This window comes from Gigantopelta aegis, chromosome 7, assembly GCF_016097555.1.
Source record: "Gigantopelta aegis isolate Gae_Host chromosome 7, Gae_host_genome, whole genome shotgun sequence".
NCBI lineage: Eukaryota > Metazoa > Mollusca > Gastropoda > Neomphalida > Peltospiridae > Gigantopelta > Gigantopelta aegis.
This window is the reverse complement of record NC_054705.1, coordinates 39,116,104-39,128,724: the sequence shown is the minus strand read 5'-3', so window position 1 is coordinate 39,128,724 and position 12,621 is coordinate 39,116,104. Positions and strand designations below refer to the sequence as shown.

Genomic DNA, 12,621 nt, shown 5'->3' with positions numbered 1-12,621 from the left:
GCATCTAAGAAGTATCGGTTATTGATTCAAGTTCTAGTCTATTTTTATAGAATATTTTCCGATTTTAACATCAAAGACTCTTGTTTCACTCTGTTGTAACTTTATCCAAGTGTGTTACAGGTTTGTAGATTAGTGTCCATTTTTACGAGTTGAAACTAGGGTCTGTGCCTTTAATAGGGGTGTGTGTAAACATTTCCTGGACTCGGAGTTATGGTATTAAATGTTACTGATTTGTAATTTTGATTATATAATGGTTGTGTATGTAAAACAAATTCTGGACTCAATCTTGTATATAGTTATGGTATTAAATGTTACTAAAGTACTAGTCAAAATTATACCCAGGTGATTTTCCAGTCTTATATATTATTTATGAAAATCTCAGGAATAAAAACCATAAAAATCTGTCAGTATTATCATGACCTGTTATGGTATTCAAACAACCGGTACCTAAAATGACAATAAATGACCTGTTATAGATAAAAATGTGAGATTTTATTTACAATTGTACTGCAAAAGGTATGTAATATGAAATAGACTATAACACCAAGTTTGATATTGAACACACCTAAGACCACCTCTTTGCTTAGCTTAATACTTGTGATTTCACCTGTCAAGTGTAATCAATATAACATGATTTGCAGTAAAATTGTAAATAAATCTCATATTTCTATCTATAACAGGTCATTTATTGTCATTTTTTCTACCGTTTTTTTGAATACCGTAACAGGTCATGATAATACTGACACATTTTTATGGTTTTTATTCCTGAGATTTTCATAAGTAATATATAAGACTGAAAAATCACCTGGGTATAATTTTGACTAGTACTTTAGTAACATTTAATACCATAACTATATACAAGATCGAGTCCAGAATTTGTTTTACATACACAACCATTATATAATCAAAATTACAAATCAGTAACATTTAATACCATAACTCCGAGTCCAGGAAATGTTTACACACACCCCTATTAAAGGCACAGACCCTAGTTTCAACTCGTAAAAATGGACACTAAGTTTAGTTAATCTACAAACCTGTAACACACTTTCTTTGATGTTAAAACTGGAAAATAGCCTAAAAAAATAGTACTTTAATTTGTAAATTGTTGGCTATATACCTTTGCAGTTGACGTCAACATCATCATCATGCTTATGATGATCATCAACAGCACGTCTCCTTTTCAACAGCTGCTCAATGTGCGCTACATTGCCATGACGTGAGAAGTGCAACAACTCATCATCAACTGAGTCAAACTCCAGCTCACTCTCGGCTGAACTAGATGAACCCTCTTCACCCATTAGTCAGAACAGTGGTGGATCCTAAACTCATCTGTGATGTCTTCATTGATTGGTCAAGTCTGCTGAGACTTTTGAAATTCACCTTGATGATGTCTTCACCGATTGGTCAGACTAAAAGTTGACCTGTGATGTTCTGTGCATTGATTGGACAGCTGAGAACTGAACTTGACCTATACCATCTGATCAGTAAATGTTATAGTTCATTGGTCAAGTCACATCAGGATCCAAACCTGAATACATTAAGAAAAAGAAAAGAAAGAAAAAACGTCAACCTTACATGTATAAGGAAGGAAATTTTTTTTCACAAAGTTAAAAGTTTGTTTTGGGTTAATGACACCACTAGAGCGCATTGATTTATTAATCATCGGCTATTGGAACTAAAAGTTTGTTTTGGGTTAATGACACCACTAGAGCACATTGATTTATTAATCATCGGCTATTGGAACTAAAAGTTTGTTTTGGGATAATGACACCACTAGAGCACATTGATTTATTAATCATCGGCTATTGGAACTAAAAGTTTGTTTTGGGTTAATGACACCACTAGAGCGCATTGATTTATTAATCATCGGCTATTGGAACTAAAAGTTTGTTTTGGGTTAATGACACCACTAGAGCACATTGATTTATTAATCATCGGCTATTGGAACTAAAAGTTTGTTTTGGGTTAATGACACCACTAGAGCACATTGATTTATTAATCATCGGCTATTGGAACTAAAAGTTTGTTTTGGGTTAATGACACCACTAGAGCACATTGATTTATTAATCATCGGCTATTGGAACTAAAAGCTTGTTTTGGGATAATGACACCACTAGAGCACATTGATTTATTAATCATCGGCTATTGGAACTAAAAGTTTGTTTTGTTTAACGACACCACTAGAGCGCATTGATTTATTAATCATCGGCTATTGGAACTAAAAGTTTGTTTTGGGTTAATGACACCACTAGAGCACATTGATTTATTAATCATCGGCTATTGGAACTAAAAGTTTGTTTTGGGTTAATGACACCACTAGAGCACATTGATTTATTAATCATCGGCTATTGGAACTAAAAGTTTGTTTTGGGTTAATGACACCACTAGAGCACATTGATTTATTAATCATCGGCTATTGGAACTAAAAGCTTGTTTTGGGATAATGACACCACTAGAGCACATTGATTTATTAATCATCGGCTATTGGAACTAAAAGTTTGTTTTGGGTTAATGACACCACTAGAGCGCATTGATTTATTAATCATCGGCTATTGGAACTAAAAGTTTGTTTTGGGATAATGACACCACTAGAGCGCATTGATTTATTAATCATCGGCTATTGGAACTAAAAGTTTGTTTTGGGATAATGACACCACTAGAGCGCATTGATTTATTAATCATCGGCTATTGGAACTAAAAGTTTGTTTTGGGATAATGACACCACTAGAGCGCATTGATTTATTAATCATCGGCTATTGGAACTAAAAGTTTGTTTTGGGTTAATGACACCACTAGAGCGCATTGATTTATTAATCATCGGCTATTGGAACTAAAAGTTTGTTTTGGGATAATGACACCACTAGAGCGCATTGATTTATTAATCATCGGCTATTGGAACTAAAAGTTTGTTTTGGGATAATGACACCACTAGAGCACATTGATTTATTAATCATCGGCTATTGGAACTAAAAGTTTGTTTTGGGTTAATGACACCACTAGAGCACATTGATTTATTAATCATCGGCTATTGGAACTAAAAGTTTGTTTTGGGTTAATGACACCACTAGAGCGCATTGATTTATTAATCATCGGCTATTGGAACTAAAAGTTTGTTTTGGGTTAATGACACCACTAGAGCACATTGATTTATTAATCATCGGCTATTGGAACTAAAAGTTTGTTTTGGGTTAATGACACCACTAGAGCACATTGATTTATTAATCATCGGCTATTGGAACTAAAAGTTTGTTTTGGGTTAATGACACCACTAGAGCACATTGATTTATTAATCATCGGCTATTGGAACTAAAAGCTTGTTTTGGGATAATGACACCACTAGAGCACATTGATTTATTAATCATCGGCTATTGGAACTAAAAGTTTGTTTTGGGTTAATGACACCACTAGAGCGCATTGATTTATTAATCATCGGCTATTGGAACTAAAAGTTTGTTTTGGGATAATGACACCACTAGAGCGCATTGATTTATTAATCATCGGCTATTGGAACTAAAAGTTTGTTTTGGGATAATGACACCACTAGAGCGCATTGATTTATTAATCATCGGCTATTGGAACTAAAAGTTTGTTTTGGGATAATGACACCACTAGAGCGCATTGATTTATTAATCATCGGCTATTGGAACTAAAAGTTTGTTTTGGGTTAATGACACCACTAGAGCGCATTGATTTATTAATCATCGGCTATTGGAACTAAAAGTTTGTTTTGGGATAATGACACCACTAGAGCGCATTGATTTATTAATCATCGGCTATTGGAACTAAAAGTTTGTTTTGTTTAACGACACCACTAGAGCGCATTGATTTATTAATCATCGGCTATTGGAACTAAAAGTTTGTTTTGGGATAATGACACCACTAGAGCGCATTGATTTATTAATCATCGGCTATTGGAACTAAAAGTTTGTTTTGGGATAATGACACCACTAGAGCGCATTGATTTATTAATCATCGGCTATTGGAACTAAAAGTTTGTTTTGGGATAATGACACCACTAGAGCGCATTGATTTATTAATCATCGGCTATTGGAACTAAAAGTTTGTTTTGGGTTAATGACACCACTAGAGCGCATTGATTTATTAATCATCGGCTATTGGAACTAAAAGTTTGTTTTGGGTTAATGACACCACTAGAGCGCATTGATTTATTAATCATCGGCTATTGGAACTAAAAGTTTGTTTTGGGTTAATGACACCACTAGAGCGCATTGATTTATTAATCATCGGCTATTGGAACTAAAAGTTTGTTTTGTTTAACAACACCACTAGAGCACATTGATTTATTAATCATCGGCTATTGGAACTAAAAGCTTGTTTTGTTTAACGACACCACTAGAGCACATTGATTTATCAATCATCGGCTATTGGAACTAAAAGTTTGTTTTGGGTTAATGACACCACTAGAGCGCATTGATTTATTAATCATCGGCTATTGGAACTAAAAGCTTGTTTTGGGTTAATGACACCACTAGAGCACATTGATTTATCAATCATCGGCTATTGGAACTAAAAGTTTGTTTTGGGTTAATGACACCACTAGAGCACATTGATTTATCAATCATCGGCTATTGAATATCAAAAAAATTTCATTAGTGGCAAGGGATCATTTTTTTATTCACCATCCCACAGGCAGGATAGCATATACCATGGCCTTTGATATACCAGTCGTGGTGCACTGGCTGGAACGAGAAACAGCCCAATGGGCCCACAGATGGGGATCGATCCCAAACCAACTGCGCATCAAATGAGCGCTATGCCCCCCCCCCCCACCATAGTACTGAATCATAACTGAAGACTTATTTCTCTTGAATGGAAAAAAAAAGAAAAAAAAAAGCAACAAATACAGATTTATATGAAACTCTTTTTTTTTAAATACTCATTTCAAAACTATTGAACAGATCTATTTGTAAAAAATTCTACATGTATATTTTAAGGCTGTAGTTTTGTGACATTTTCATTTCTTGGGATTAGTGTAAAAATAATATAGTTACGTTTTACCAACGACGATTGGTCTTAATTTTATTAATTACATTTTATAAAGGCAATGAAGATGTTAACAAAACGGTATGCTCTATCAGTGAACCATGTCATTCCCACGTTGAAGGAAAAGACGAGCCTCGGTGGCGCCGTGGTTAAGCCATCGGACTACAGACTGGTAGGTACAGGGTATGCAGCCCGGTACCAGCTCCAACCCAGAGCGAGTTCTTAAGGACTCAATGGGTAGGTGTAAGGCAACTACACCCTCTTCTCTCTCACTAACCACTAACAAACTAATAACTAACCCACTGTCCTGGACAGGCAGCCCAGATAGCTGAGGTGTGTGCCCAGGGCAGTGTGTTTAAACCTTAATTGGATATAAGCACAAAAATAAGTTGATTGCAGTGAAGGAAAACTATCGAACAACAATTAAAAATATTCAGAGATGTGAGACTTAAAGGTAGGGTCAACTCAAACAAGAGCCTTATGTGTTGGAAAGATGCATACCCAGACCACCAACACATACTGACACATTAACAAATAAAAAACACGTAATTTTAGAGTTAATAAAAAAACATGATTATTCCTGCTAACTGGGGGCAGCCATTTTGTTTCGTTTTTGTGACATCCATTGCTATAGCTTGGGGCGAAGTGACGTCAGCTCCGTCCATCTCCTCTATACACAGTGTAAACGCTCTAATTTACGACAAGGCGCTCCGCTTTCATCAACCTGACTTGTAAAACAACATAAATGACTTGATTGTATAATAAACTATTTAACTAAATATATTTCAGTTTGCATCACTAGAACGAAATGAAGTTACTGTATTTTTCTTTTTTTAAAAAACCAAAGAAAAAATGCATATTATTAGGCCTATTGGTAGGGTACGTTCGAGCAAAAACGACCACTCACGATACCCAAATGATACTTTTCTTTTCTTTGGGACGATGTAATTGGTCAGTTTTGTGATTTTAGATGGGAAAGTCTACTTAAGCAAGGGTTTTACATAATTACTTACAGTAATAACGCAGGGCGGCTGGTAATGTCCATTACGAATAAAGGGGTATCCGTGCGGTTATAACATAATACCCTGTGATCTTAATAAAAGAGGTACGTCTTTTTAGTGTGTCTAGACACAGTGTCTGGGGACCGTCTAAATATACACCTGCCAATCAGGAGCCACGGAAAGAAAAGACCAATTAATTAAGAAAACACTCCGATTATTATTTCAGTACATGGGTTAATTTATGTACAAAATATAATAGTTATTTCAACACTTTGACAATGGTGGTTTATTTTGTATCGAAAAATAATATATAACTGTTACTGGCTTACTGGGATGGCTATTTTTAAAGAACACTGCGATGCATCCGTAAAAATCAGGTATGTTTGTTTCTTCAGTTCGAAGACTAATTCCTGACGTGACACGTTAGGTATTACGTAACCACCAGCTCGCCAGAGGGCGTATTCACTAGGATGGTACAAAATGGCTTCGAACAAACTAGGAGCAAGTTTTAATTTTTTTATCTGTTGGAAGAAATTATGTCCGGTCAAGTGAAGCAAATTGTCTTTATTTTTCACAAATTGTTTTGGATAATGGTTGTCCAGTTCCGGAAGCTGAATATGTGGACTAACAAACACATTTATATAGTGTAGAGTTTGTTTTGTATTTCAGGTGTCCATAAGGTGGGGTGTCTGGACTATTCCGAATTATCAAAAGAAGGAATGAAATGTTTTATTTAATGATGCACTCAACACATTTTATTATAGGTTATATATGGCGTCAGACATATGGTTAAAAACCACATATATATTGAAGATAGGAAACACGCTGTCGCAACTTTATGAGCTACTCTTTTCGATCAGCCTAATGGGCCCACAGATAGCAGTGTTTCTGCCAGAAAGAAATTTTTGGGTATGGCACTGTGGAATTGAATTCAACCAGTCAACAGGGGGTATGAGGAGCCTCCTCCAGAAAGAAAATGGTTTAAGTTTAGAGTTAGGTTTAAGAAAATCATACAGTAATGATAAGAGTAATTAATTTTGTAAAACGGTTTACTTAAAAAAAAAAAAAAGAGCAGAAACCCTGGACAGGGATTGATTCCACACTGACTGCACACTCCTGGGCTACATCCCCCCCCCCCCCCCCCCCCCCCCCCCATGATGATTTTGTTTAACAGTCCATCCCATCCTCCTACAAAATCTTTTTTTGTAAATAATTTCAGTTTGGTTAGACATAAAAAGAAAAGTAAAAGTGTTTTGAGGAAAACAAAAATACATTATTTTTGTGTGCAATTTAGATAGCAATCGTCTTAAAAATAAATAACTTGTAGTAAATTCCACAGTATGAAAAAAGGCGTTCCCATTGGGATCGCCTATACTATTCCAGAAATAACATTGCCAGTAAGTGAGCAGATTGTTTGCTCAATTGTACACAAAAATAGTGGGTTTTATGTTATTTCCAAAACACTTTTACTTTTCTTCGTACGTGAAACAAAACTGAAATTATTTACAAGAAACAAAGTTCATGGAGGTCGGGAAGGACTGAAAGTGAAACTGTGAGAGGGTAAGGTTAAGGTTGTTCATAATGAATCATAAGGCCTTGAGACGGAGTACTTCACGTTTTTAAATGACAGAAACAATACAAACATAATATAACTATAATATGTATAATACAATTTCTAAATATTTAATCGGTGTACTTTTATCTCCGATTTGATAGGATCTGACGTTTAAATCTTGAAAATGTATAATCTGGCTTGTCAAATGATTCGAATGAAAACTCAAGTTATCCGCCGATCACATGTCACAGGAAGTTAGTAAGGGAGATCATTCATAAACAAACGAACAACGACGGAACAAGCCGATTGTTAGAAAAAGTATTGGGAATATGTCGGAAGAAGTTGATCCATACTGAAGTCCCTATTAAAAATATTTAAAACAGTTACCCAACCATTTTATGTGTGTATATCGGGAGCAACGGAGGCTATCGCCTTTCCTCACTTTTCTTGTTACTATGCCGTATTTGGGCGCATAATGCCCCTTCCTTCAGGCCCAGTGAGGGGGCAACTGCTACAGGCGTACGGGCACCTATTTTCTAGTGGTAGGCTGGCTTTTGCCCAAATTAAACGAAAATAGAAATTGAAACAGAAGTTTCGAGCATGTCCGTCCCGGGGCCTGTCTCTGGATAGCCAGGGGCTTGTCCCGGGACTGAAAAAAATTAAGCAGACAATTTTGAAATTTACATCCAAAAATTAGAATACTGGGCCTTTAAAATTTTGATGCACATCTCTAATTAACAATTAATAAAGAAAATTCTACTCATTAAATTTGGTCGCTAAATTAGATCGGGTGGTCAAAAAGAAATTAGATAAGATCGTTGGCCTGACTGGGGGGGGGGGGGGGGGGGAGGGGGTATTGTTGAAAATGGGCAGAATTTTGAAAATAGCAGTTAGTAAAAAAGTTAATAGAATTTAAAAAAAAAGAAGTTACAAGCTAAAAATAAAAAGAATTGACTGCTCGGTCGAATATTTATATAATTTGGAGCATTTTAGAAGGACAGTCCAAACATAAATAAGAGAAAGATGAGAGAATCGGACTATTTAATAATATTAAAAAAAGAAAGTAATTTCGACATAAACTTTTGAACGAAGGTCTAAAAGTTTAAAGTCCGATCTATATGTCCACGTGAGTGGCCTCGTTAAGGCCGTTAGGGTGCACAGCTTGTAGGGACGGGATGGGTTGCACCCCCATCAAGAAAACCCCTAGATTGACAGTCGATAGACGTTGAAGGTGTAGTGCTGTGCTGAAATACAGATCTTGAGAAGCCGGATCCGTCTGAACGAGAGAGAGAATCAGACTAGGGTATAGTCCGGTCGTCATGGGTTGCTACAGTGGTGCGGACGGGCCCGACTCAGGAGGATACGAAATGGTATCACAATAAAACAAAGTAAAGTCTAGAAAAGAGTAGTAGGGGACGACCCCGCTTCCTATTTCTTTTTAGAGTGGGGCGGTCAAACTTCCAGTGCTGTTTTTTGCACTGTTAATCGTCGACAACGTGAAATTCAGTTTGCACGTGCATGCATGGTTCGACATGTCCCGTGTAGTATTCGGTCAATTTGTTTTACGTGTCTTACTGACATTGTTGTCAAGTGAACGAAAACGCTTCAAAATTTGTAAAAAAATTAACGTTTTTCACATTGTAGCATTTTTAGTATGCCAAGAATACCCAATAATTTACGCGAACGGGCGATTGGCATGCTTGATGCTGGCATGTCGACAGAAGACGTTGCAAGGCATGTTGGGAGTTCTAGTCGAGCGATACGAAATCTTCACGTAAGATTTCGAACAACAGGAAGCACCAACGACTTGCCACGTCGTGGACGTCCGCGTGTTACAACGCGTGGTCAAGACCGCTATATCATGAACACGCATTTGCGCAATCGATTCCAAACTGCCACTGCTACTGCTGCTAACACACCTGTGCTTCATAATAACCGAATCAGTGGGCAAACTGTTCGTAATCGTCTGCGGGAGAACGGTTTACGTGCACGACGTCCTTACGTCGGATGCGTTTTAAAGGGACAGACCTTAGTTTCAACCCGTGAAAATTAACACTAAGTTTAGTTAATCTACAAACCTGAAACACATTTGGATAAAGTTACAACTGAGTGAAACATGAGTCTGTGACTTTACAACGGTGAAATACCCCCTGAAAATGAACTAAAACTCGACTCCATAACTCTTACTTCTCAGACGCACGTGCGTTTTTAAACATATGAGAAATGCATTTTGTGATATTAAAAACAACAGGATGACCAAAAACATTTCGAATGTACGGAAATGGATAATTTAATCAATAAGATCTAAATAATGTCTGATTTCAGTTATCAAAAACGGCTCTAATAGTAAAAAATATGTCTTAGTGTTTAAAAACTAGGGTATGTCCCTTTAACGCAACGTCATCATCTAAATCGTCTTAATTGGGCACGTGTACACACTCGTTGGATACGGCGACGCTGGAATACCGTTCTTTTTTCGGATTAATCCAGATTTTCTTTACAACGTGGTGATGGCAGTTGCGCGTCTACCGTAGGAGAAATGAACGCTATGCTGACTGTTGTGTTCTTGAACGAGATCGTTTCGGGGATGGGGGTGGTGTCATGGTCTGGGCAGCCATTGCCCATGGTTATCGTTCACCACTAGTCGGCATTGATGGCAATTTAAATGCTCAACGTTACCGCGATGACATTCTCGCTCATCACGTCATTCCTCTGTTCCATAACAACGACAACATCTCGATATATGATTTGATATTTCCATAAGAAAATATTCAGTAAATAGGCTTACCCAATGCGTTATTTATGTCTCTCAGTATACACTTGCGCGTCTGAGACAGCAGCCTGGCTATTTCATACCATTACCTTGGTATAATTATAACATGATTCAATATGTGTGTTATATGTGCGCAGTTGATATGTACATGAACCTTTTTTCTTACACACCCATTCGTTAATTTTGATAACACATACACGTCAACACTTGCGCGTGCGTTAACATTTTAAAGACGTACTACTGGCTGCTCCTAGGTGATGACCAGGTCATCAAGGTTATACCATCCAATGAAAAAAAGATCTCGTGCACCCCTTCAGGTCAGGTCATAGGGCTTAACGTGCACATTCAGAGCAAACTGTCGTAGCGCACGCCTGTCATGGGCACAGGTGTCGACTTATGCCGGCTCCTTTGTGCAGGACAGGAAAGTGTTGGGGGTGAATGGCAGAAGGGACCGCCCGCGCTTGACAAGTGCAAGAGAGCAACCCGACCAGGGTCAGTAACTGGTGGGGGTATTTGTGACGCTATTAAATTTTGAATGTCCCGTAGGATTAAATCCCAAAAATAAAATTTTGCGCAGTTTTCATGAAGGAATTCAGATGTGTTTCTCTTTAAATACCAAATCTGACTCTGGTCCAAGAAAAAATTAAATAATCACTGTTCTCAAACTGGGTCGTTAAAATATATAATAATAATAATATAATAAAAAGAGAAGAAATCACTGTTAGGTGTAATTACAACCGTCAGGTGTAAAATAATATAACCAACAGATGCTAGTTGCAATCGATTTCATATACATGTGTACGCTAGTTAGGATATTAATATAACATTTTCTGAGTTTATAAATGAAGGGGATTTTGTTTTTTAATTACTTATTTTATTATTGCATTTTAAAACTTATTATTGCTTTTCGTATAGCTTTTTTAAAAATAAATTTATGTAAACGGAAACTTGTTCCAGTTTAATGAAGCATATATAATAATCTTCCGGTTTATAAAGGATTTTAGTAGATTAAACATTCATTATATAAGTTTTTATTACATTACATTCATCACATAACTTGCATAACAGTTACAAGCAGTTTGTCTCTCTTTATCTGTCTGTCTGTTTGTCTGCCTGTCTCCGTTTCGTCCTGCCTCCTTGTCTCTACGTCTGTGTTTATATATCTCTTTATATCTGCCCCCCTGTCTCTATCTCTCTCACTTTATCTCCCCTTCCAGACCCATATTTAAGGGGGTTCGAACCCTCCCGCAAAAGCTGAGGTGTACTTTTTGTTTGTTTTCTTTTCTTTAATATTGCACTAATACTTGATTGTAACTTTTGGAACTCTTCCATAAAACAATATTTGCCGGTCTTCGTCATTTAGGACTACCCTTAACAAAGCTGCAGTGTACATGATTCAGAATTTCTAACTAATCTGGCAAACACACACACAAAAAAAAGTTTAATTTATTTAACGACGCCACTAGAGCACATTGATTTTTTATCTTATCATCGGCTATTGGACGTCAAACATATCGTCATTCTGACACTGTTTTTTTTTTTAGAGGAAACCCGCTGTCGCCACATAGGCTACTCTTTTACGACAGGCATCAAGGGATCTTTTATTTGCGCTTCCCACAGGCAGGACAGCACAGACCATGGCCTTTGTTGAACCAGTTATGGATCACTGGTCGGTGCAAGTGGTTTACACCTTCCCAAAGAGCCTTGCGGAGCACTCAGTCAGGGTTTGGAGTCGGTATCTGGATTAAAAATCCCATGCCTCGACTGGGATCCGAACCCAGTACCTACCAGCCTGTAGACCGATGGCTTAACCACGACGCCACCGAGGCCATCCACTTGAAATGCTGGCTACGGGCCTGTCTTCTCTCTCTCTCTCTCTCTCTCTCTCTCTCTCTCTCTCTCTCTCTCTCTCTCTCTCTCTCTCTCTCTGCATCTCCACCTCTCTCCGTTCACTATCTCTCTCCCTTTCTCTTTCTCTCTGTCGCTCACTGTCTCTCTCTTTGTCTCTTTCTCTCTGTGTGTCTCTTTCTCTCTCTTTCTGTGTCTGTGTCTCCCCCTCCCTCTCTCTATCTCTCCCTCTCTCTGTCCCTCTCTATGTATCTCCACCTCTCTCCCCCCCTCTCTCTCCCCTCTCTCTCTCTCTCTCTCTCTCTCTCTCTCTCTGTCTGTGTCTGTCTGTCTGTCTGTCTGTCTGTCTCTCTCTCTCTCTCTCTCTCTCTCTCTCTCTCTCTCTCTCTCTCTCTGTCTCCCTCTCTCTGCCTGTCTGTCTCTCTCTGTGTCTGCCT

The 12,621-nt window shown here is 37.6% G+C and overlaps 1 protein-coding gene across 1 annotated transcript in view; it reads right to left on the bottom strand.

The window, feature by feature from the left end:
- The window catches only part of LOC121376947 (oxysterol-binding protein-related protein 1-like), a 99,070-nt gene extending 91,269 nt beyond the window's left edge, over positions 1-7,801 (bottom strand). The window contains exons 1-2 of the mRNA XM_041504757.1: positions 7,705-7,801; positions 1,121-1,531 (exon numbers count right to left, since the gene is read on the bottom strand). Of these exons, the coding sequence (XP_041360691.1) occupies positions 1,121-1,301 (181 nt within the window). The 5' untranslated portion in view covers positions 1,302-1,531; positions 7,705-7,801. The remainder of the gene's footprint in view (positions 1-1,120; positions 1,532-7,704) is intronic.
- Positions 7,802-12,621: the final 4,820 nt, after the last annotated feature.